The sequence below is a fragment of the Polyodon spathula genome, chromosome 1 (genome assembly GCF_017654505.1).
Source record: "Polyodon spathula isolate WHYD16114869_AA chromosome 1, ASM1765450v1, whole genome shotgun sequence".
Lineage (NCBI taxonomy): Eukaryota > Metazoa > Chordata > Actinopteri > Acipenseriformes > Polyodontidae > Polyodon > Polyodon spathula.
The window spans coordinates 65,642,851-65,669,733 of NC_054534.1; the positions used below are offsets into that span (position 1 = coordinate 65,642,851).

The window sequence follows — 26,883 nt, forward strand, 5'->3', positions numbered from 1 at the left end:
ATAAAACAATCAACAGTGTTAAATTTAGAAACACCAATCTGACAGAAATGTCAGTCACTGGATTTTAGTATTTCTAAATATGTACAAGCTATGATGCAGCATTCATCAAGTCAGTTTGGTATACGCATACATAGCAGACCTATTTTAATCTATGTTTTTGAATGGATGTCCTTAAACGTGACATTTAAATTGCTGTAAAAGTGTGGCTATGCTAACTTAAACTGTGTGATGATGTTCACAGTGCACACTCTAAAATGTATGTAATGCACTGTAAGTTCTGATCTATCTCTGTTACTGAAAAGCAGCGCAAATGGTGGGGCAGAACATCTAATTCAATTGTGAACAAAGAGATTCCAGTGACACTATCTCCAGCACCCCAGTTTAAACCAGTTGCAGACCTGTCCTTTTTAGATGACCATGGTCACACATATAGCAGTGTTTCTCTCTGTAAGGGGTTATTTTAGACAAATCTTTCTGAGCAATTATCAAATCATTTGTGCTGGTTGTTGTGGGTTGTTGTTTCCTACCCCTGGGAGGTGTCAGAAAGAAGCCTCAGGCCCACAATGACACCTTTCACAATAAAACTGGGTCATGAAGGAAACAAGTTGACCTTTTTGTTTTCCTTTTCCTGTTGGCTCTACATTACACCAAATCAAAGCTTTACCTCATCCTTCAGCCTAAAATTCCTGGAGGGGGCAAATAAATATACCCAGACTGATTGGACCCCTGCAAACAGCACCAGGGCTATAAATGCAATCATTCAGAGATAATCTATCTTTTCTTGTCTTTATCGCTGCCAAGACATAACTATTATTCTCACAAGACAACAGTCCCCTGGGTTACAGGAGGCAGTTAACACTTGTTAAAAAAGTGTGGTCACAGTCCGCAAGGAACTTGAACTAAAGAAAACCAGTGATAAAAAAGGGATGCTTAACTGAGACACACAGCCGTCTATCTACTTACTGGCACGGCAGGACAGTGAATAAAACGTAATTAAATGCATCTGCCATGTTATGTCCAACTGCTACTGGTCCTCTGATCTGGGTCTAATAAAATAGTAGGCAGTACAGTAAATACGAAAGTCGTCACGGAATTACAACACTATTCATTTGAAACAGAGAAGAAAGACTGACTAAAAGTAGCTGAATTTGCAGCATTTAAGAGATTTTAAGAAAAGGAAGTCATTAATCCTAACAAGCATGGTTTCTGTTTGGTTTCACTCTCCTCCCCCTTCCCCCATCTTATATTGCTTTACATTCTATTCCTTATATTTCATATCTACTCCTTGAAGCCATTATTAGTCAGTGGCACCCCCTTGTAAAGTAATTAATATGCCTATTATGCATTGTTTGAAATAGTTTTGTCTGAACTGCCTATTCACTCGTAATTTCATAAATTTAAATGATTGATATTTTCTTTTTATCAAATGCACCCAGGAGTACACAGCCCTGAAGAGCAGAACAGAATGATAAAAACGTAGGTCCTTATTCTTATTAAATTCATGACAAAGATATGAATCATTTGTCGGGGGGGGGGGGGGGGGGGGGGGGGGTTAAAACATAAGAAGGGTTAGGTTCAAGTGGAAACATTATATAATTTGACTGTTCAGGAAAACAAGTGACCCAGAATTAGTCATAAAAAGCTGTTCATCAGAAAAAGAAAAAACAAAAGAAGCTTTTTAGTGGAACCAGGTCTTTTTAGACTGATTTACTTTTATTTCATGACACAAAAGCAATACTTCTTCAAAGTCAGACACTTCTCTAATTTATAAAAAGGGGATCAATAGTTTCCAACACTTGGTTTCATCTATGAAGTGCAAACTAAGACCTGTTCAGGTTCATGCCAGTGACAGAGTCAACAAAAAGCATTCAACCACACTGAAGTGGCAGGTTCATGTGGTTATCAATAAAAGTCATATAAAGCTTGCAGAATTGAAGCTCTTAACTCTTTCCAAAATACTACTGTATGAATAGTGTTCTGCATTTCTGTTGTATTCGAATTTTACTGAAAAATTACAGGATTTTTGTTTAACTGAACCTCGGTTTTTACTGAATTTACACCCAATTTTTTGTCAACTATTCAGTATTTTCTCAGTATTATTTTTTAGGAAATACACAATATTTTGGTTAAAATGTTTTATTTTGACTCTGACATTGTAATAAGAAGCCCTACACTGTATCCTCGGATATGTTAAGACAGAGGATCAAATAATGTTCAAACGCAGCACGGGATTATTTCTCTGTTGGTTCACAAACACATTATCACCTGATTCTGTTGGCCAATGGCCAATCAAAGTCAGATTATTGTGGCAAGTGCTGGGCATGGTAACTAGCTTGATCATGAGTGGATGGGGAATGGGGAGAAATCAATTTATGATTCATATGAATATTCACAAGCAAACAATGTTTCAAAATACCATATATAAAATGCCAAACAGCAGAAGAGGGGCAGATAAAGCAGAGAATACATTGTGTTGCAAATACTGTTGCATTTAGGTACGTGTTCGCACTGATAGAATAAAAGAACATACTACAGTAGGTGACACATAAAACTAAAACAAGAAAGTGTACGGAGACAAGCAATCCATTTATGCTGCTTTTACACACACTTTTATAAAAAGAGCGCAGAATGACTGTGTTAATGAGTTTGTCAGAGCTCTGTGCTTTGCTGGACAACCACTGAATATTGCAGAGAGGTATGTATTGGTGACTTTGTGTGACAGTACTGTCCATCAGCTAAACACTGCCTAACACCGACAATCGTAAACATTTGACAGAAAATGGTAAACTTATGGAATGCATTGATGGAAATGTCCAGTGTGATTTTTGATTCATCTCCCGATGCCTTGGACCATCCATTTCTGTAAATTTTCTTTTTTTATGATTTCAAGGCAAATAAACCTGGCTTGTTTTGTGCTGATGTCACGTTCATACCTTCTGCAGATATGAGCTCGGTCAATACAGCGATTGCCCAAACGTTCACAAAGTACAAACTTAGGAAAGCGTGGCCTCGATTTGCACAGATTCTGCTTCATCGTGCAGCCCAAAGACATTATACTTAATCAGAAACCAGAACCTGCTACATACTCTACATATAAAGTATCTATACTGAGATTTTTTTCCTCCGATTTTTACAGATGTTTATTAGAAACACATTTTTACATATTTTATCCCTATTTTAATGTTTGTAAAATCTGTTAAGATAAAAAAATAAAAATAAATGCGGAACACTATGTATGAATCACAGCATTAACATCACGTCTTTTCTTTGTCTATTTTTTGTGAATTCAGGGAGGATTTTAACCCTCTCCCTGCCAGCCCTGTATTCCAGCACACACTATTTATAGTTAGGGCTTTCCCTCTTCCACAGGTACATTACAGCCTATAAATGAATTTATAATTTTAAACACAAAATCATACATTCTGGTAAAACTTATATGGTAAGCATTCTATTTCATAAATCTGATTAGCACATACTGCTACAGTATCGGTTATGACAGGAATTTTCAATAGGCTCAGACAGGGGAAATAAAGTGAAGGGCACTATTGAGTGCTGAACCACAATAAAGAAAGCTGCTTAAAATAATTGGCACCTTGATGCAATTGTGATTGTAGCAGGATGACAAAGTGGTCGATTAGCTATTTTTAAACTGAAAGGCTTATTTCTGAGATATGTCTTCCAGTAAATGTCATGGAGACTTTCTGTAGAAGAGAAAAGAAAAGGTTCAAAGACTTACCTCAGGCTGAGGGTTAACTGCTGATCCTTGGACTTCACCAGATCACCTACTGAAAATGTTGTGCAGCCCAGGAAGCTTCTCTGTAGGGCACAAAGAAAAGACGGTCATTAGTTAGGGAAGGCTAAAATGACAGAAAATCCATCTGAGCTAACAAAGGAAGAAGTACAGTGTTAAAGTGGACCAACCTAACCAGATCGATTTTTTTTTTTTTTAAATATAAAGAGAAAACAGCCCTACATACTGTATATAGTATTGCTGGATGCCAAAATGTAAAGATTGAAAAAAGAAAAACAAAGTAAAAATTAGGCTACAAAGAGCAACTTAAATATTGCAAAAATGACTAATGCACCTTAGTCCCTGTTGGAAGTCTGTTGTGGTTTCAGATCCTTTCATGAACCCTTTTGACACTACCTTGAGAACAGTTGAAAGAAGAAACAGTTGCCCATCTCTTTAATACATCTTACTACTGGGAATCATTTCAAAAACAGATTTGAAAAACTGTGGTTGCAATACAATTTTTTTTTTTAACATAATGTAGGCCAAGTGATAATGCAGTGTCATAAACAACATGAAGGGGTTTAAAATGGTATAGACAAAGCATCTTAAAAGCAAAAAAAAATAAGAATACAACAATGCATGTTTTTTTGTTGGCATGTGGTGGTCTTATATTATCAGTAACTGGATAATAATCTGTAACAGGATAATTAAGAAATCCAAAATAAGCTTGCCAGCCGTGCTACACCAAAATCAATCACTTTTCAAACTGCAATAACTGCTCCAATATTTTACCATAAACATTGATGCATGCAAGTACAAACTAGTAGCTGTATGTGAACAACCAACAAGGGCTGCTGCTGCTCCCATGAATAATTTAGTCTCTCCAAGTGCCATTTCAGAAGAGAGCCTGGATAAGTTATTCTTTCATCAGACAGCTTCGATCACGTACTTTACCTTTCACTAATACTCCCATGTTAATGCTGTCTTTTTTATGTTCCATGGATTAATTATTCAATTACGACTTAATTAGCTAGCAGTTAACTAAATCAAATGGAACAAAAAAAAAACACTGTTATAATTAAAGATGCACACTACCTCTCCAAATGATTCATAGCTGCACATTTTCTTTCTACTGTTACAGTCTTCACTCGGCTCCTACATATGTTGTTTCTGTTGTCTTGACATTTGCAATTATAGGCAAGCCCCCCCCCCCCCCCCGAGCCATTTCCTACTTTTCATGTTTCTGTGCAGTTTGAATAAAAGTAGTTCTAATGCAATTATCTTAATCATAAAATCCATCTCTGATGTACAATGTAACTACGGTACTAAAAGCAATGATATTAGAATTTGGAAAGGCTATAACTGTTAGCTATCTTTAACCGAAATGCACATGATGTTTCTTTTAAATTCTATTCATTACAATTGAAATATGTTAACACGTAACATACGTCATGGTCATCATTATTAAATTCCTATTATGTTAAACTGTCATTGCTGAGACTAAACAGCAATTAATCATGAAATAACGAAGTAAGTTAATGTGTATCTCAGCTTTAATTACACATGCAATCACATTAAATGATGTGATAACTTCCGAGTCATCAATTTACATAATTACGTATCAATTTATTTTAAAAGTCCTATCACTATGTGGACTTCATTACCATAAATACACTGTAGTTCTAATTTGAAAAAAGGTGAATATATATTTTCTGCAGCTCACACAAAGCAAGCTACCCAATCAGTTCACAGGATGTCACACTCAATTAACTGGAATGTCTTGACTGTCGATTTGTTTTTTTTAATGCCAAGTTAGCTGTATTGTAGAAGCAATGGGCGCTAATACAAATATCACAAACCTTTTAAAAAAATACATTCTTAAACAAACTTTGTTCTGCAACTGAAATAAAAAAGCAAGTGTCCAGGTCCGTTCACATTGTTTAGCTAGTTAAGAGCAGGGGTTTGGCACATTAATGCTCTTAATACAATAGAATGAGATGGCTTTCCTGTTTAGGAAACTTTCCAAAAGACCATTTCAGAATGTTTCCGTTACAGAACTGTATAACTTTTAATTGTAACCTTGGCGCACTGCATCTTACGATACTGTACAGTGGGTAAGCTAGTATAGATTTGGAGTACAGGGTGAAAGTGCAGCCCCCGCCCCCCACCCCAAAAAAGTAAAAAAAACCTGTACTTATTTGAGTTAAGAAAGCAGCACCCTTTCTGTCAATATTTAATGTAGTATGTTTTTTCACTGTATTATCCCAATGTTGACACCTAAATTTGAAGGCCACTAGGCTTGTAATAGCTAAGAGTTGTAGTGGAATTGGGGCATCTCATTTTCTGTCTTGTTTATCATTTCCCTGCAGGTGGCCACTCAGGTGCTGCAGATGGCTATGATGCACTTGAGAGGTTGGTTAATCCCCACAAACCTGAGCAGGAAGGAGGGGTTAATTACAGAAATGCATGCAAAAGCTTGGGAGTACTTACTCAGGTACTGCTCTTCACAGAGGCAAGGAGACACACACACAGCTGCTGCTTCCCTGGCACAGACTTGTCAAGAATCAGATTACTGGCTTTCAGTGCGTATATGTTCTGCTTTATGTACCACTTTACGTTCCTCCCTTTAACAATAGCAGCATGTGAGTTGCCTGTGCCGGTGTTGAAAAAAAAAAAAAAAAACCTGTGCTTGCTTGCTGTAACCCCGTGCTGCTTCTGCTGCTGCTGTGTGAACCAGCAGGAGTCACACCACTGACTACAGCACATGAGTCAGACAGCTAGAGGGGGACAATTGGTAACTGTAGCTTCCAAAAAAAAAAAAAAAAAAATAGTACTATTCACATCAGCATGGGTGTGCACACACTCAAACATGCAGAATGACACAACATTTTATGAGGTTGAAGTTTACAGCAGAGAGAGATCAAAATAAAAAGCTACAGCTCACACTGTGCTCACACTATAACACTGGCAGACTGCAACTCAAGCAGTAAGACACATTTCAACACAAAATGATTGAGATGCCTTGGAACTTGCCAAGAATGTGCATAGTTTATTGAATTACAAGAGAGCAATCACTTACCTATCATTTTTGGTTCAAGGAAAAAGAAAAACTGGCCTCCCCCCTCCCACCTTCTCATTTCCTTTGCTGTCATTCCAACCCCTTTCATCCTAAAATAACAGGTTTAGACAGAAGTAGATGATCATCACCACAGCCGTTGTATAATTCCATGCTTACATCAGTCTGACATTAGAGCGTGGCTGTAGACTGAGCAGACTCCATGAGCCAGCTTTGAGTCAGCAAAGGATTCCTAACACTACAGTTCTGAGATGAGGAATGCAATATGACCACAACCCATCATACCTGGACTAAAATCATGAGCATCGTTATAAAAGAACTGGTTTTAACACTTGTAATGATTTCAAATGCATGTTTTTTGTTTTTATTGTGTGGAATGTTGTGACTCTAAATAGAAATGGAAAAGAATAGGACTGATTTCAAAGCTATTCAGATCGATACCAGTGGCACATGGAAACTGTGAATAAACCCTCTTTGCAGAAAGGCTGGGTGGTCAGGCAGGTTAAAGCAGTTGCTACTGATGCCTGGGCTCTGTCACAGGTTTAACACATTTAGTATTTTCAACCTTGTTCCTCAGTCTTTATCACATACTAGCACAAAATGCAGGTGACAGTTTTCTACAACATGAGTAAATAGCAGGGGGGCGGATTCTTTAATAAGTTCAAACTGTCCATTGTCCATGAAGTGTCAGAAACATCATTATCAAAAGTGAAAATGCCAGGAAATGAGACCCAGATCTATTTTGACCTGTAAGTACAAGGGCAAGGGCAAACTTCCAGAGTAATGCTTTGAATTTTACTGTAGAAAACCAGCAATAAGCTAGCCAGCTTTACGCAACTTTCTTTATGTGTGTGTGTGTATGTGTGTGTGTGTGTGTGTGTGTGTGTGTGTTAAGCTTGAATTACTGTATTTCTTCTCATAAAATTTGCATTTACTTCAAAATACTGCAGGGCACAACATTTATTGTTTTCTACATTATTTAACATTATGAAAAACTTAACCGTATATGATTTTGACAAGATGCCAGTCCCATAAATAATAATAACAAAACATGTACACTCCAACATGTGTTTTACCTATTTTGGCTAAAACCCACAACCTATTCAGTGCACATCCCTGATAATACAGTATTTACATACCTAAGACAAAGGCACACACTGAGGATTTATTTATTCTCTTTTCAAACAGAAAGTATATTTTAAATTGCATGTGCAATGTGCATAACCAAATTTACCACAGGCACCAATTAAATCATACAGCATACCGCGGTGTAGGAGAACTAATTGGAAAAGACAGGACTTCATTGCAAGTTGGGAAACGGTGGGGAGAGTAACAGCCTTTCATGAAGACTAATTACAAACCATCAGCTTATATTTCAAAGATTTTAAATGTTCTCAATGATCAACACATTATTAGTTTACGTATAGCAAAACAAACAGCACTAGTGAGGTAACTATGAAGTTTTTTTCTTTAGATATAGGCAAGTAGCATGTTCAAAATATGATAATATGAAAGACACAGAGTACAAAAATCTAACTGTTCTAAGTGTATCACTTATTTGTAGGTATTACAAAGTTAATGTATTACTGTAGTTTGTTTTCCACCAATGAAGAGAACTTTAACTTCTGTCATACTGTATGTGTAGCACAAAAACAAAACAACAGTAGCTAACTTTTATTTGTTTCCAATGTTTAGCCACAGCTTTCACTGTCCCTTAATCCCCCTGTGCCGAATTACCTCATCTGACCCTGGTTATTTTGGCAAAATAGAATCACACTACTTATAAAATATGTATTTTGTAATGTGGAAGCAACAGTATATGGAAGACGTCCTTGTTTATAATGATGCAAACCAGCCATACCTGAGCATCTGGAGACCCGGTCTTACGGAAACATAGATGGGGGCAGGCCATCATCATCGTTACAACACTCACCCTTCAGTCTCCAGAGCAATCAGTACAGCGACAAAAAAAGGAAAAATGTTTCTCCTGCAATGTAAAGGCTTACTCAGAAAGCTCCCGAAGGACTCAAAAAAAAAAAACCCATCCACTGTGAAATAATGACTCCAAGTTCGAAAGTCAACAAGTGTCCTTAGATATGCTGAGTTACAATATTTGCACTGCAAGGTGCACTCCCTCGGACTGCCAGCTCTGTGCATTTAGCTTGTAAAGTTAACTCACTAACCAACTACTTCCTAGTTGATAACCCTGTGCTGCAATACAATCAATCAATTTACTGGGAAAGGCAATTTAATACCTTGCGTATCTTACAGAGACAACATCAAGCTGCTTCAAAGCTCAACCACTTAAGTGGCATATGCTCAAAAAGTATGCTGCTTAAATCCAATGTGTGGTTGTTACACATTGGTTAGTCAGTTACAGGTTGCTTGTTAAAAGACTGCTAAAGCAATACTGTAGCTTGCTGTTGCATTGACTGAATATTCTGACCAAAGGTCAAATCCTTATCAGTTGTTATCAGCAAGCCAATCCTGCCAATACTGGCAGTCAGTAGCCCATTGTTTCACAATCCACAGCCATTACAGATATTACAGACATAATGGTATAATGTATGAGCACCTACTGAATAATTAAACACTTCTCAAGATGAAACAATGAGATTCCTAGATTTCTAAGGTAACCGCACACACACACTGATTGGTCAACATTTCACTTCTATAGCCCTGACCTGTTAGGCACTGCCTAAAAAACAAAATAAATCGCTTGATAAGAAAAAGCCTTTGTAGAAAGATAGTGAGCAAAACTAAACCCACCTTGCTATCCGATATTCAGAACAGGCTTGCTGACGAGGTATTTCTATCCATAGTTCAAAACTTTAAGGTTTTAGAACCCTGAAGGGTAAGTCGCTTCATTTTGTTTCTTTTTTTTTTTACCTTTCCTTTCATTCTGAGTGGTTAGCATCTCTGCTGCCCAAATGCTGGATTTTAATCATTCTCCAAGCTGACAATGACAGCGTTTGAGGGGAGGGGGGACTACTGAATGTACTGTACCTGCAGCAAGACACATCTGCAACCAAAGTAACAGTACCATAGAGACAGTGGTAAACACATTCTAAAGTTTCACTTATTAAAAGAGCAGGTTTACAAGCAACACCTACACATGACAGCATGGGCGTGTCTTTGTGTCTGCAGGAACCAATGTTTACACTGCATGGTTATGCTTAAAAGTAGACACCCTTGTGCCCTAAAAATAACTCCAAGTATTAAACAAAAGTACTGTTTTAAAGTACAAGCTGTGCAGGTCAAAATGACACATGCAAGAGTTAGACATGCCATAAAAAAAGGATTCATAAAAAAAACCACTGCAAAAATAAATGTACATTATGGCTCTTTTTGTTAGATGCATTTCAAACCCATATGGTAAGACTTAAACTCAACATCATAACGCTTTATTTCCCAGATTTTCTGTGCATTTGTAGCAGTATATTCCTATATAGAACTACACAGGTTATTACCTTCATCTTTTCCCAACAGGGTTTCAGGCTTTTCAGGGTTTCAGTTAGCATCAGCCTATTTCTTTGGATTAGGAGTACCACTTGAGCTAATATGTTTAAAATACTGTCAGCTTGCAAAGCTCTGTCCTCTGCTCATGCTTTTACTGGGTATGTTAGTTGCATAATTGAGAAAATTGCTGGCATTGTTAGATGATGTCAAGCCTTAAATGTCATTTACTTTTAATTGTGAGGAACAAAACCTTTTCACAGGAACGTACATCTTTCTTAGTCAGGTACTCTCCTGCTCTCAAAATTCAACAGAAAGCTGTGGAAACTGATTAGATTCACTCTTCCTTTTAATCCCCTGGTGACCTAGTGAAGCACCAAACCACAAAATCCTCCATAGTAAGTACAGTACTTTCAGCCAAGTACAGAACACTTTTCACACAGAAAGACACTAGTGCAAATTCCCAATAGGACGTCTATTTCTAAGATCCAATAATAGAACTGATGAAATGTCAGAACAGACCTACAATCCCAGTTTTGGAGGAATGAGATTGCTTTTTGTAATTGTCTACAGAAAGAGGAACTCCAAGACCCCAATACAGAACTCTGTTGGAATACAACCTTTTCTCTTAAAACAACATACTTAATTACTCAATAAAAGGTGAGTCTTTGTTGGAATGAAATACTTATCTGAACAGTGATGATAGCTGATTTAGCCCCAGCCAACATTTCTCCTAAACACAGGGAGTAGAAAGGCCAATTCAGCTCTATCTCTGTAGGGTCTTTTTTGCTTTACATGTGGTCTGCAACTACATACACTTTGTTTGAGAACTTGACCTTTACAGTTTCCTGTCCACCGCTCTAAATAACTTGTGGTTTCTTACAGATGTATTTCTTACATCACCTATGAGCAAAAAAAAAACAACAAAACAAACATATTAGAAATAACATAATATAGTGTCACCCCATTATAGCACAACCTGTTATAGTGCCGAATCGGTTATAAGACTGTAAAGTCGTGGCTCCCATTTCCCCTATAATGCAACCTGACTTGCAAACGTAGGGTGAACGTTCCAGATACTTTAGTGATCCTGGTGATGTTATTGTGAATTATGCTAGGATAAACTGTAATATAAACTGATTTTGTTTTATTTTTGTTTTTACATTACCATATTTACACATTTAAGTTAAAACTGGTACATACAGTAATACTGTAATATAAACTATAAAAAAAGAAAAAAAAAGAAAACCTACAACACTGTGATTTTGTTTTATTTTTGTTTTTACATTACCATATTTACACATTTAAGTTGAAACTGGTACATACAGTACTTATAAAGCTCCCATGTTTGCACTGTACTGTTTATTTATTTTCTAAAAGTAAAAACAAACAGTCCATTAATGTTACAAAACAAATACAAAACAATACAAGTGTGCACAAATGTCACTGGATTCTGTGTTATTTATTTACATTTGAATTAATAAATTAACATATACTATAAAAATTATGCATTTTAAGTAAGAGTGGTGTAAACTTTAAAGTGGTGGAATTGGAGCAGTTTCTATTATACTGTATATATTGTAAAACAACAACTGTAAATTTGGGAAAATATTGTTTCAAGTTACATTTCTAAACAAGTTGTAATGCAAATAAAAATTCTCAAATAATTCAAGTGCTGAATACAAAATTGGACAATTGTTGGCAATATTGGCAGACCTAATGGCTGTCATATGAGAGAGTGCTACATGTGACCATATGGTCACACAAGGTTAAATAGACTAGTAATTGTTCTACTGATGCACATAACCCACATGTAGAGAACTATTATTATTATCTTATTCCATCCACCCAGTCCCAACTGAGGTCATAGCATTCTTCAACAGTAACTGGAGATATAGCCGCTGAGGTGGCAAAGCAGATGATGCCCCAAACTTGCTGCTGGCATGCTGGATCAAATTTTTACTATTTGCCTGCTCAGCTGTTTCCCCACAGTGGCCCCTTTCATTCACTGATTATATTAATCAGTCCTGCCTCTCGGGGTGTTGCTCCTGCTGGATTGATGGTAATCACTGCTTTACGATGACGTTGTCATCAAAGTTCTACTACATGTATGAGTGGCTTTTGACTCCATTAACCATGAGATTGTGATGGATTGCTTTGAGTCCTTTGCTGACATTCATGGATCAGCTTCTGCCTTTCCCCTCCCCAATGGTTTGTGACATTGTGTGGTTACACTTACTTTGCCAACCTTGAACTGGGTTTGTGAAAGTCTTTATCCTGGTCCACTGCTTTTTATTATCTTTATTATCTTCCACATGTGCAATATTACCCTGTAATCACAGTGTGAAATTAACTGCAAATAAATACAATTGGTATTTAACCTGTTTGTTACTCTTGTTTGGTTTTTTTTGTATTTACTGGGACAGAGGAAAAGAAAAGAAAAACATGACATCCTTTTTATGATTGTGCCCTTTACTTACTGAAAACAGGAAGAAAATGCAATTTAACTGGTATTGTAGAATTTCCTTCGCTGGTAGTGAAGTGTGCCCACCTGTGTCGCTAAGACAGAAGATTATTTTGCACCCTGATAATAGTGGTATTAATAAAACTGTTCTGGCCATCAACAACAAAAATCAGCACTCATTTACATCGGTTCTCAAACTTTTTTCTAGCTGGAACCCTCTCTGAAGTGACTTTGGTCTACTGTGTGCATTCTCCCTGTGCAAAAAGCCATTACTAATATATTACAGAAATACTACTAGATCTAGATTATGTATAAACAGAAAATAGATCTAAAATCTTTTATTCAGATTTTGAACTGTACAATAGATTCACTAATTGAACATGTAAAATTATATATTTTTTTAAGTCTGCTTATAATGTAGTTGTTCCACCCCAAGGGGTCCAAATCCCTAGTTTGAGAACCAAAATCCCTGGTCTAGAACACTTTCATGAATATCAAACTCCATTTAAGCACCATGGGGAATGTTTAATAAATACATTAAAACAAACATACATACTGTAGGGAAATCAAGTTCTAAATTCATGGTATAAAAAGAAAAAAACATTTCAAAATGTCCCATAGAGAATTGATAAAAAAAAAAAGAGTAAGGCACTGTTTACATCTATCATTTAATTTCAGAAGAAACTTTGCTTTGAGACCGTTAGGCTTCATTTGGACTGCTACAAGGCACTGCTGTTACTGATTTTTTCATTTGTTTTCTCACTCAAGTCGATTAAGGGTTTTCAGTTCAGTTGCCTTATAGGTGCTGCTTCATAGTTAGTTTAGCTAACTGTTTATATTTCCACTATAGAAAAACTTCTTTAAAGCCACCTTTCCCAATTCCTTTATCAGCAATCAGAAGTCATAATTGTCTTGCACTTACTTGGCTGCCATAAGTTATCATTAAGGTCTGCCACAAGGAGTCACAATTTAATAAATTACATTTTACAGATACAGCACTTTATGTTAGGGATGAAGGAAACCCAACTATTCAAGCTGCAGCAACCTGTTATCAAGCTTTGCACTTGCACGGCTCTAAACTGTTAATCTGCAACAATCTAAGCTGAGCGCTTTCGGAATAACTTTTGTAATTGGTTCCACTGACCACCTTTGATTTTCTTCTTTAATATTTTAGCCTTATCTCTGACACTTCACTGACAGTAAATGAAAGCGGAGCTCAAGATACTATTAACAGTGCCGGACCTCTGTAGGGATCTAAAGCAAGCCTGCATGCCATTTAAAATGCAATCCATTAACACCGTTTGTTGGAAATGTATTTTCATTAAGCTGTACATTAAATTGACCGTGCATCCTTGTCCAATTATTTGTATAGCATGTATTATTTAAATATCATTTTGAGGCAGAAAAAAAAAACATTTTAAGCCAAAGCCCTAAGCCGACTCAAAACAGCTCAACAGAACCGCGTAGTAACACACAGACAAAAAAAAAAAAAAAAAAAAAAAAGTGTTTAGTGTAATCAAGCTAGGAGGATGCAACAACATTTAAAAACATTTCATTTTTAAAAGGACAACACATATAATCATGCTTTACTGAGAGAATCAGAGAATGCAGTATACAGTAGCTATCTCAATGTGGCAGCCACATTAGGTTGACCAAACGTTTTTCACAATATTGAACACATTAAGTCGTTCTCCGAAAAGTTCCCACCACCACCACCCTTTTTTTTGCTTCTTGTTTATTACCTGATCTGCTTATGCTGCATATTTTAAAACCAAAGTTCCATTAAATCCTGTTCAAAAGATTAAATATCTGTATTGAATATAGGCTTAATTTGTCTTGTATTTACACTGTTCTTTATTCAGAGGATGTTTAATATTATACTGTGCTATATGTGAACAGAGATAGTTCTAGAAATGCATGCTATCCCATCACTGACTGCTAGCTCCATCCAAGATCCCTGGTATTCAATTTTCTGGCTAAAATACTCTGTTCTGAGTTCTATGTGTTAAGCATCTTGGCTTTCAGATCACAGAGAAGTTGTCTGTAATTAATTATTGGCTCCAATTTCCCAGTGAATTTTCTGGCACTAAAATCCCAATAGCAAGTTCCCTGTATTGTATTTGCTGGTTAAAACACCCCAGTGCAGAATTTCTTTAATTAAATTTTAAAAAGCCTACTGCCCCAATTTTACATTAGTTGCAAACATTTAAAATGTGCACTACTACATGTACAAAGTTTTAATTAAAAGTATGCATGCTTACTCATAAACAAATACATCTCTAACTTTTCTAAACTAGAATTATATGTCATACAGTATTGGCTTCCTTTGGCATTCCCATTCGTTGAGGACTAAATGAAGACCAAGCTCGTTTCATTTGAACACAGGTCAAACCCCACAGATGTTGGGCTTAAGGTCCTTCCTCGCTAAAAATCAATTTGCTTGGTGAAAAGAAGCAATTTATTCTGTTTCTGGTATTGGATAATTCGTCTTGCTCACAAAGTGATTTCATCTGCTTTTCACCAAGTGAAAACATGTCGATTGGAAATGAAATTCTCCCATTTAAGTGTGGCAAAGTATCTACTGCAAACCCCAGTTACATATCAAAAAGCAGGCAAAAGAGAGGAATGCACAATGTGAAAATTCAGACAAGGGACAAAACACAAGGAACTTAACTTGTTAAATGATATATTATCAATGCAAACTTAATCCACTAATCTCCTTTCTAATGCATTAAAGTGAAAACACTGTGAACTGTAAATATATTTAGAATCCCTGCATGTCACACAAAACAATACTGTATTCCTTATACATTTGTCATAACAATGTTCTTGTTTTTCTACTTCTTTCTATTGTCCATTGTACCTTTTATATACACTGTTATTACACAATGAATACAATACTGATAGATTCATAATTGAGGAATACAAAGGGAAAACTTTGTCTAGTTCCTTGTACCAGTATTAAATTTCAGCATGTTTTTTTTTTGCTTTTTTTACTTTATCGCGTTCATTATTTATTTGACATCTCCTCAACATACAGTCCTCAGTATTTGAAGCACAGAACATTGTACAATGTTGGCATGATTTTGAACTTTCATCTCAAATTTTATTGCACACTTCTACCCTGTATAAAATCCTCTATTGGGCTTTAACAACACAATAAAGGCATCAGGTGGAAAGTCTGTCTACTTGTTTCTTGTGACGTCAGATTTTATGGTTCAGTGTCTGGAGTTATGGATGAACAGATTCAAGGCCAACAATGATTCTTCCCTGGATATTTTGACATTTGAATTTTTTATATTTTTATTTCAAATGTATTTAGAATTTCTGAAAAAACATTCACATGCATGAAATGTCTCATCAGGAGATATATATATACACACACACATACATACATACAGAGAGAGAGAGAATAATAGACTAATAGAGAATAGGCTTCAGTGAGTTACAGGAAAATAATTTGTAGGGTTTCTGTTCTGTATATTTTCCTCCAGAGGAATTATCACTTTTTGACGTCACTAATGTGGTATTATGACTTTTTTCAAATGGCTCAGGATGCAAATATAGCCTTCATCAATGTGTGAGCACGCATGCACGCACCCACACACACAAACACACTGCCGAAAAAAGTTTGTGAACCCCAATGATAATTCTAGAAATTCCATAGTTTTACCATGACAGCCTTCTTGAATCAAAACCTTTTCTTAAATATCCAATAGGGTTTATATTAACCAAGTCCATGTCTTTTGAAACAAAATGATGTCTGAATTAGACAAATAATGAGTAATTAAGATTCAGGGTATGTGAAAAGGTAAGTGAACCCCTGGTTTTATCAGCTCAGTTAAGGTGATAATTAGAATGGGGTGTTTAAATACTTAGGTAGATCTTCAGAGGTGAGTTTGAGAGGCTCCACCCTATATAAAGATCAGAAACTTTGTGAGTTTGGTCTTCACCACACAGGTGTGTGGAAACACATCATTCTACGATCAAAACACATCTCTGAGGACCTCAGAAAAACAGTTGTTGATGCTCATCAGTCTAGAAAGGGTTACAAAACAATTTCTAAGGATTTGGGGCTCCACCAATCCACTGTCAGATAGACAGTCTACAAATGCATAAAGTTCAAGGCCACAGTCACTCCACCCAGGAGGAGTCATACTATCAAAATCTCTCCAAGAACACACTGGACAAAAGAAGTCACAAAGAACCCCAGAGTAACATTCCCGGATCTGCAGGTCACTCATGCCTTGGCTAATGTAAGTGTTCATGACTCAACTATCAGAAAAAGACTGAACAAGAATGGTGTTCATGGAAGGATAGCAAGGAGGAAACCACTGCTCTCTAAAAAGAACACTGCTGCCCGTCTGAAGTTCACCAAAGAGCACACAGATGATCCACAAGACTTCTAGAACAATGTTCTCTGGATAGACTAGTCAAACATTATGTTTGGCGAAAACCAAACGCTGCGTTTGAACAGAAGAACCTCATTCCAACCGTCATGCATGGTGGTGGTGGGAGTGTGATGGTTTGGGGCTGCTTTGATGCCTCAGGACCTGGACAGCTTGCCATCATTGACACAACCATGAATTCTGCATTGTATCAGAAGATTCTAGATGAGAATGTCAGGTCATCCGTCCGTGAGCTGAAGCTGAACCGAAAGTGGGTTATGCAGCAAGACAATGATCCTAAACATACAAGCAGATCTACAAAAGAATGGCTGCAGAAGAAGAAATTCCACGTTTTAGAATGGCCTAGTCAAAGTCCGGACCTAAACCCCATCGAAATGTTGTGGCAGGACCTGAAGTGAGCTGTCCATGCAAGCAAGCCCTCAAATGTCCCCAAGGTGAGCAGTTCTGTAAGGAGGAATGAGCCAAAATTCCTCAAAACCGATGTGACAGACTGACCAACAGTTACACGAAACGCTAAGTCATTGCTGCTCAAGGTGGTGCCACCAGTTACTGAATCTAAAGGTTCACATGCTTTTTCACAAATAGATATTGAATGTTGAATCATTTGTGGATAAATAAATGTTGAAAACATATCATGTTTTTGTGTCATTTGTTTAATCAGATTATCTTTATCTATTATTAGGACTTAGATTAAGATCTAACAACATTTTAGGTTTGAAATATGTGAAAATCCTAAGGGGTTCACAATCCTAAGGGGTTTTTCTCGGCAGTGTATATATATATATATATATATATATATATATACACACACACACATACATATATACTATTAAGACCATGACACATTAATGGCACTGTAAAGTGTATCCTTTTTTCAATCTACCACTTTTTTCTTGTTTCTCCTCATTTGATAATCTTCAGTCTCTGAGAAAGCTGGCCCTCCAGATGATCCTTGTCTGCCCTGACTTCCCAGTAGCCAATAAACAAGACTTGAGCAGAAATTGAAAAGATGCATGCTTACCTGTGTGCAGTTTTGAAAATGTGGCATACAAATGTATATTCTGTTTTAAGCACTCAAAAAGTAAGCATGTGTGCGTGGCAAACATATGTTGTTGCATGTAATTGCTAAAATAATAATTTATTTACTGTGTAAAGAAGTATTTTATACGAAAATTACCCCACACAGAAACATTTACATAGCATGTGATTTGACGCTTGCCCTAAAATGAATGACGGTGAAGACTGTAATGGGATAATATATTATAATTTCTCCATTTCTCTGTGAAGCCTATGCCAACCTCAGGTTTGATTCTTTATCTTTACTGAAAATTCCATCGTAACGCTGTTTGATATAAAATTTTTATATATCTTGATAGGTCATTTTATAACACGCAATAAACCTGCCATTCTACAGTAAGCACTCAGATGAATCCTAAGAAAAGATATCTTAGAAACCTGTCTATAAAAATATTTTTGACAGGGTCCCTTAACAGGCTGTTATAACTTGTATGTATAGTAAGTTGGAACAGCACTATTCACCAGTTTGGTGGGGGCTGGTCAAGCTCTAGGTCTAACTTCAACTGTTTCTTCCTTCACAGTATTCCTGACACAATACTACCATCATAGAACATTTTTCCTTTCAACCTGCTTTTAACACAAATCCACTCTGCAATTCAAGGATCTCCAAAGCACAACCCTTCTACAGCTATGGCCAAAAATTTTGCATCACCCTATAGAATGAACTAATTTTGCTTCATAAAGTGAAATGAAACTTGTTGAAAAATGTTACGTTAACATATTGAATTACATACCACTTTGTAGTTTTCCATATACTTACTGAAAATCTGACCATTTAAAAAAAGTGACTTTTGTATCTAACATTTTATACTGCAATACTATTTCGGCTTCCAGTTCACTTTTGCCATATAATTTTGTTTCTTTAATTACATGATGTTAAATATAATATCTAAATTATGATCATATAGTTTTTAAATGTTTTTATTAATGTTTCAATCCTAAAATTCTAGGTGATGCAATACTTTTGGCCATAGCTGTTTATTGTCCTGTGACAGTGCTGGTAAAACAATCTTCGAACTCAATTTGAATGGCTGACAAATCACAAAAAAAATAATAATCTAAGGACTTCACTGACAGAAAACGGAAGACTTAAATGAGCGCACAGAACTTCTAAGGCGAAGAGGCATTTTAGTAAATGACTAATTGAAATTACTTGGGATTATACATCTAGCAGAAAATGTGTGTCTATTAAACTGCTGTAAAAGGATGTCAAATGTAAAAAACACTGATTTTATAACCAGTAAAACATGACTCCAGACAGAAATACACTAAGAAGACACTATAAATGTTTGACTGTCATAACATTTCTACACAAAGGGCACCATCGTAATGATCTGAACAACAATGGTGTTTGGATCAATTATACATACCTAAAATTCAGATTTATCCTTTCTGAAGGAACTACTCCTGACCTCAGTTCCATTGTAAAGTACCACTGGCAGATTTTTAACTACTTTCACTTGCGTCAACCTGTGTGTTTTCCAAGATCAATTGTATGTAGCCCAGGTGTACTAACAAAGCATCAACATTAAGATCTGCTGGTTTGACATGTAAAAAGGGAGGCTAATTGTGAGCTGAGGCTAGATGAAACTACTCATCTTGATTAAAGGCCACTGAAAGTGCTTCTCAGGGAGGGGACAAGGAAAAAGACTGATAGAGCTGAACGACACCATAAGTGATTGATACAGCTTCTGGAAACACATAAAGTGAAACATATGCAGTACTTATGTATAAATAAAACTGTCCACTTTATTTAAGTGCCATTAATTTAAGATAATTTGTCAAAAAGTCCATGATCTACAGTGGCTACTAATTGAAAACTGAACTGTATGCTTACACAATACAGAAGTTTTGCTGTGTATCCAATCAAAATTTCTGTAAAGAGTGCTTATAACCAGGACTCTTTGCACTGCAAAGATTGACACCATGACCAAACTTTAAATGTACATTTTACACTAACAAGATGAACACTGTTGTCTGTTCTGATGCAAGACACTAAATCAACATCTTTGCACCGTTCGTTTCAAAAAGGTTCCTATCAGATCAGAAGCTACATGCAATGCACTAAGAATGCAATAGATGTGGAAATAAAGCAATCGATGTTCCAAGAGCATCTGTAATTAAACTATTTATGCACAAATATAAATAAATATGTGCACAAAAGTATATCCCGAAACAGAAAACTACTGAGAAACAAGCGTGTTATATAGTTGACAGGGACATTAAGAATCTCACTCTTTAACCAAAAACATGCATTGCCACACAGATTTAAGCAGCATTAAACCCGCGGCCCTCACTGTAGATGTACTATTGTTGTTTAACCCTTTGAAGTCCATTTTTCTGCGCTTGCTAGGCACGTCAGGTCCAATTTATTTCCACACGTGCTGTTTATTTTGCACACGCTGTTTAAAATAGTTTTTTTTTTTTCAGAGTAAAACAGGTTTAAAAGGCACTGCATCGCAAAAGGACACTCAGTACTGCATATCCAAAAAAGCCCCACCCCTATGGGTTCCTGTTTAGCTTAGCTGTAGCTCCGATTCTTACACAGAAAGGCTTTTGTTAAATTGTATTTATAAAAACAAAACAAAAAACAAAGGGAGAGAAGCAATGTGATTTGAATTATATTTGTGGACAAATAATCTGGAGCCTGATTATCTTAACCTGAGCCATATGTTTTCGTGCTATAAAATCAAGGTCTGTAATGCATTTTAACTTTAACAAGCTACTTAGAACACAGCATTCCACTGCACAGACAAGGTATAGACAATCCTGAACAGATTTTCCGGAAGATATTTTTTTTGTACATAGTGCCTAATTTCAAATGAGTCATGGGGTTGCTCTTCACTGAATGGCACAGTTGCCTCGATGAAAACTTCAGCAACACCGTCAAACTAGTTACTATATATATATATATATATATATATATATATATTATATATATATATATATATAATATAATATAGCGCCCAAATACAAGTGCACTGTTGCCTATCTGCCTCACGGGTCCTTAGAAACATGTAACAAGGAAAGGTACCGCTCTCTAACTAGTAGTACAGCACAGTGTGACTCATTCATTTTGTCTTGCTTTTTTCCTGTAATAACATAAATCACATACTTTTAAGGAAATTATGAAGCATTGCATTTACTTACAATTTCTGGGGATTTATCCTTGACATCATAGACCGTTAGCTTGAACCGAGTTCCCTCACAAATGGGGTATTCTGGTGGGAAAGTCACACCAGTCAGGAACAGTGGGTCTGTTGTTCCCTATGTGCCAAAAGAAAAACAGTCCTGTCTGAGTAAGGTAACAGCTGTGCACAGCACTGTGCAATAGTATATGTGTGTGTGTGTGTGTGTGTGTGTGTGTGTGTGTGTGTGTTTTTCTTCTTATTCTTGCCACAGTAAAAAATAGCTCTGAATCACTAGATGTGAATGAGAACGTCTTACTAAAGTATACTGCACATGTACTGTACTGTAAATATAAGAAATTCCCCAGGAGTTTAGGAGACTGCCCTCATGTGGCCCCGTACCCATTTGTCAATGCAGTTAATAACCTGTCGTGGTAAACAGTTTATGTTCAAAGCCAGCCTGTTTACAGCTGTGCTTCCTTTTCCTCTGAACTCTTACTCTAGGGGGATGGAGAGCCAGGGGCAGGAGAGACCTGAGCAGCAGAAGCAAGATAATATGTGTTGATTAAATCAGAGAGAAAATATTTGGACAGAATAATTGAAGCAATTTAATGAGCGAGACAGCGCACTTCCCATATCATTGCATTTCAAACCTAATAATGTTTTAGCTTTTGTTCTGTAATTGCAAAGTAGTGCATGTACAATAAGTAACCATTTATATACAGAATGGTTGTTGCAGACAATTCACAATGCTGCTACTGTATTCTGGTGCATTAATTCAATGGAAGACAACTACTCATCGCATTTCTAGGCCTTCTAAAACCATTTCTAATGATGTGACGATGAGAAAAGAAATCTAAGCTGCACATCTACCTCTTCATCAGGGCGCTAGATAAGGTTGGTGGTACGCCTTCTCAAGGACAGGTCAACTCAAGGGTAAGACAACATTGGAAGTCGGCCATCTTGGGGGAAAGACGTAGCTTTGGAACTGTGGAACAGCTCTATTGTGATCAGCTGTGGCGTGGGCAGTGATTGGATAGAGTGCGGTGCGGAACTGATCACAGGGAGGAGTTTGGCAGTACAAAGTGGACGCAGCTACATGAGTACGGCCCCTTACGGTGAATGCTAATTTAGCACGAGTGCTGCTGTGTTTGTTTTGTGTCTGTCTGTTGCAGATGATTAACTCAGGAGTTGAAGACGTGCAGCCAGCACACATCCCAGGAGCAATCACCTCTGCACAGCACAACAACAGGCACTTGCACCAATACCACACCGGAACCTGAGACTGCGCTATGGGAGCAAAAAGGAATAATTGTTGTTTTCTTTCTTTTGTGTTTGGGACTGCAATCTGGTGGCGAGTGAACAAATACAGCTGGCTAGTTTTTGAAAGTAAAATTGTTGTTTGGACTTGTTATTTTCACCCACACCACTCACCTTACTGACAAATGAATATATGCTAAATTGTAAATTTTCACAAAATGTACAAATGTTACCAATCAACTAATGCAGGTGGCAAGTGGGAGCTATTTTCTATCACCTGTAGAGTTAGAAATGCGGGAAATGGCCATGAGACAAGGAGTGACTATTAGACGCTATGGCATGTATTCAAATTGGGCCTTAATTCTCAAAAGTATGTTTTACTTTAGTAAAAAAGAAAAAAATATATCTCCCAATGTGATAATCACTTAATTAAGTGTCATGTCTGACTCTGAAACCTATTTTAGTACTAACTGGTAGAATTAAGGTTGTAAATATTGCTCTAATTTAGATCAGCCTACTTATTTGTATGGATACGTTTAAAAGGAGACAGACAGAAAGGGAAAGTATTACTACAGTTTTTTTTTTTTTTTCTATGCTTAAATGCGTACTGCTGAAAGAAGGGAGTAAAATGGTTCTAATTAAGAACTGTTCTTGCTGGTCATAAGGAGCAATTATGTGGAAGAAAGCTTTTACTCTTTCTACTTTGTGACTTCTACAGTGAAAGTCAAAGTATCAACAGAAACCAACATTTTGTGATTATTCATTGCTGTTAATCCACACACAATGTATTTATTTTTATTTTTTTTTAATTGCAGGAGCTTACTAATGTGGAGTATTACAAAAACTTTTTTTCCCCTAGTCTGTCCTTGTCAAATGCAAGTTTATTACACAACAATATATACCTGTAGTCCTAAGCAGTCAGTGGTAAAACTGCCTGATATTTTCCCCATGTGTTGGAACCTAATTTAATCTGATATAAATTGTCCCCTTCTTTCTAAAAGCTGTAATATGTGTGTATATATATATATTATTTTTTTTTTTTTTTTTTTTTTTTTTTACTTATACAGCACCACTGTTTCCCACCTCACCACCACCATCACCCAGAGGTTTTTGAAAGAAAGATTCTGGTTCCTGAATAGAAACTGTTTCATCCCCTTCACATGAAATGAGCCAACTCCTTTGACAATCATATTTTTAACCCCTTTTGCACATCTGAACATGTTTACAGCAATCACAATCTTCTAAGACTGAGGGCAACAGCAAGCGGTCGGCTTTGAATTACAGAGCCTCAAGTCACGAGGTGCCCAAAGGTTTAAATCCCAACAGCTAGATTAGTGGCCAATGTAAAGAATGAAGTGTTGAAAACAAACTCTTGGGCACCTATCATTTCCTTCATAATGTATGGCTTTGCAACAACTGCCTCTTCACTCTGGTGAACATTTAAAGTCAATGGGAAAAACACAGCCTCTTAGCAATATGAACAAAACTGCTGGATCTTTTTTTCTAATTTAAAAAATCCTAATACTTTTTTTTCCGCACTTACAGTAAATGCCATTGATTGTTGTATTTCTGAATTTCCTGAGACGTTTGCAGCCTGGTAGTAATAATGTAGCACATATTATATGTTGATGTCATAAAAGCAGTAAAAGCTATAATATTTCAAAGCAAAACAGCTTCTCAACCACAGTGAATCCAGCCGCCTGTTACTGTAAATCAGTCAAGCATTTTTAACAAGCAGCCTAACAACAAAAACTGCATTGTACAGATATTGGATTTAAATTAAATTTTTAGAAACTTTAAGAAGTTTTAACAGAAATAAAAGGCTATGAATTTGAAAATAAGAATTGTTAAAATTCACTCAATAAACATATTGAAGTGTCAGAACTTTAGAAATCAAACCACATGCAAAAGACTTTAACAGACATACATATTCTCTTTTTGAAATTAGGTAAACATGAACACATTTTTGTTATGTAAGCAGTTTTTTTGCTCAGTCACCAGGGTTTTAGCTTCCAAAACAAAAAGCAAAGCACTTGCACACCGGACAGGATCGCCACACATGAGAACTGGCCATTTCAGGCAAAACTTCAAACATGGCAATCCATAGCTTTTAAACAACTCATAGTTTGGCTTTATTTCTCTGTGCAACTTAAACACCAAACAACTTTTTAAAATAAAACAACCCAGCAGAGGGAAACACAGCTCCCTTTGTGTAGCAATGTGAGAGGCTATGCTTGCTTTACAAAAATCCCACAAACATAGAAAAGCTTAATCATGAAAAGAAAGCTGTTGCCAGCCACTTAATGCACTTAGGTATGATTAAAAGGGAAAACGAACAGCTGCTTGTCATATGTAGCATGAGCACAGTCTACACTGAACATTGCTCTTGAGTGTATAATAAAAGAGAGAAAAAATAAATAAAAACAGACTCACCTCCACTATTTCCGTGCTGGAGAAAACAGTCAAACTTTGCTGCTGTGTGTTTATCACAGAGATCTGCACAAATGCATTTGGCTTCCTCTCTCGGGTTGTTGCTGCAAGCTCCCTGCACTCTAAAAACAAAAGAAACAGTAGGGAAATGCTTCGCATAAGCATATGCAAAACAAAAACTAAAGTCACAAGAGGTGAGAGTGCAGACACTGAGTGAGTGAGAGCAGTAGATCTGCTGCAACCCTGGAGCACAGCTGTGAAGACCACACTGTTCAAGCAGCAGAGGAAGTTTCTAGGAAGTATCTTTAGAGGAATAGGAAGTCACATGCTGGAGACCTGAAAGATGTTTTCATTTCACTATCTACAACTGCAGTTAATGCAGTTACTTCCCTGCCAGAAACTTTGTTTTGTTTATGTTTCTTTTCTTTTCTTATTCTGCCCATAGGCTGCCAGCCGTTCTCAGGTATCGCCATGCCTACTGTTACTGTACAGGGGTACACAAAAAAAAAACATTTAAAAAAACAGTCAAAATAGTGTAATAACTCATAGTGAAAGCATGGGAAGGCAAAGAGCTACTGTATGGTATGGTTCACCATGGTAAACCTGGTGAATCCACATAATTAAAATGGGAAAACTGCAAAACTAATGTGCAAACTTATCATGGTACTTATCAGGGCTACACATTTATGAATGATGGTATATAGTGTCATCGCTTTCTAGAATATAAAAAAAAACAAAAAACCTGGAAGTATATTTTCTTTGTAACCTCTTATAAGAACAGTAGCTATTTTTTTTAATCCGATCTTTGTTTACCAGAAGCTACTGTACCCTACTAAGAAAATAGTTCATTTTGCAGAGGGTTCCTAGGGTAGAACAGAAAGGCTTTAAGGTATAATAAATTCATGCATACATAAAGGTATATGGTTGTAAAAATATAATGGCACAGTATAGTGCCGACTAGCAAAATTCCAATATAAAGCACTTTGAATATTTTCAGCTTTCAACCTTAATGAAAATGTACTACATAGTCTTTGGAGAACTGATCAGATAGTGTATTAAAAAATAAATCTAACGGTATTCCTACTTGGAAAAAGGGCACATTTTGTACAGTGTAATGTGTTTATCCTGTGCTGTGCGTGCAGTGTAAATGTCAAGGAATAATAGAAAGGTAAAATAATAATTATTGTCTTCCATGCTAACCCAGGTTATTATTATGAATAATCTTAAAGAAATGTTATGCCATCCATCAGCCAAAGAAAATCCATACATTTTTTGTTTTCCTTCTCAGAAACTACAAACCTGTGTGTGATACAGAATGATTCAACAGTGCTGCTTCCTGACAATGACTACAAGACTACAAGCGTGCAAATCGAAATCTAATGTTGAAACCAAGCTGGGAGCTTAATCCACCCCCACCAGTCTCCTAAAGGCCACTTCTTTTATACTAGCCTTTACCAAATATGACAAAAAACCTGCAACGTGATATATCAACTATCAGGAGGACAAGCAATACCCCCAAATACTACTGAACACTTCACAGTAGCAACAGTCAAAAAACAAATTGACTTTCGTAATGCTCTCAACTTCTGCTCAAAAATGATTTACAAATCTGGGCTTTGATCAGCAGTATGCAACGGACCATTCTGGGGAAAAAAGAGAAAGAGAGAGCGAGAGAGAAAGCGAAAGAGAGCAAACTTCCAAGATCAGGCCACCGTGTCAGCTTGCTTATAAAGCTTCATTAAAAAAAGACATTAAATTGCCTGTTCAATAAAACTGCCACTGCACATTAAATATTTCAGGTAATGAACTTTAAAGAGCGTTAAATTATTCACAGTAAAATGCTAGTCCAC

The 26,883-nt window shown here is 36.5% G+C and overlaps 1 protein-coding gene across 4 annotated transcripts in view; it reads right to left on the minus strand.

Moving 5' to 3' along the window:
- The window catches only part of LOC121321015 (type II inositol 3,4-bisphosphate 4-phosphatase-like), a 320,135-nt gene that overhangs the window by 109,413 nt on the left and 183,839 nt on the right, over positions 1–26,883 (minus strand). For 3 of the 4 annotated variants that reach the window (XM_041259931.1, XM_041259921.1, XM_041259912.1), the window contains exons 7-9: positions 25,037–25,155; positions 21,366–21,482; positions 3,737–3,816 (exon numbers count right to left, since the gene is read on the minus strand). In XM_041259931.1, coding sequence (XP_041115865.1) covers positions 3,737–3,816; positions 21,366–21,482; positions 25,037–25,155 — 316 coding nt within the window. Of the gene's footprint in view, positions 1–3,736; positions 3,817–21,365; positions 21,483–25,036; positions 25,330–26,883 lie in introns of those variants that run through there. The other variant, XM_041259939.1, reaches the window with a different exon arrangement.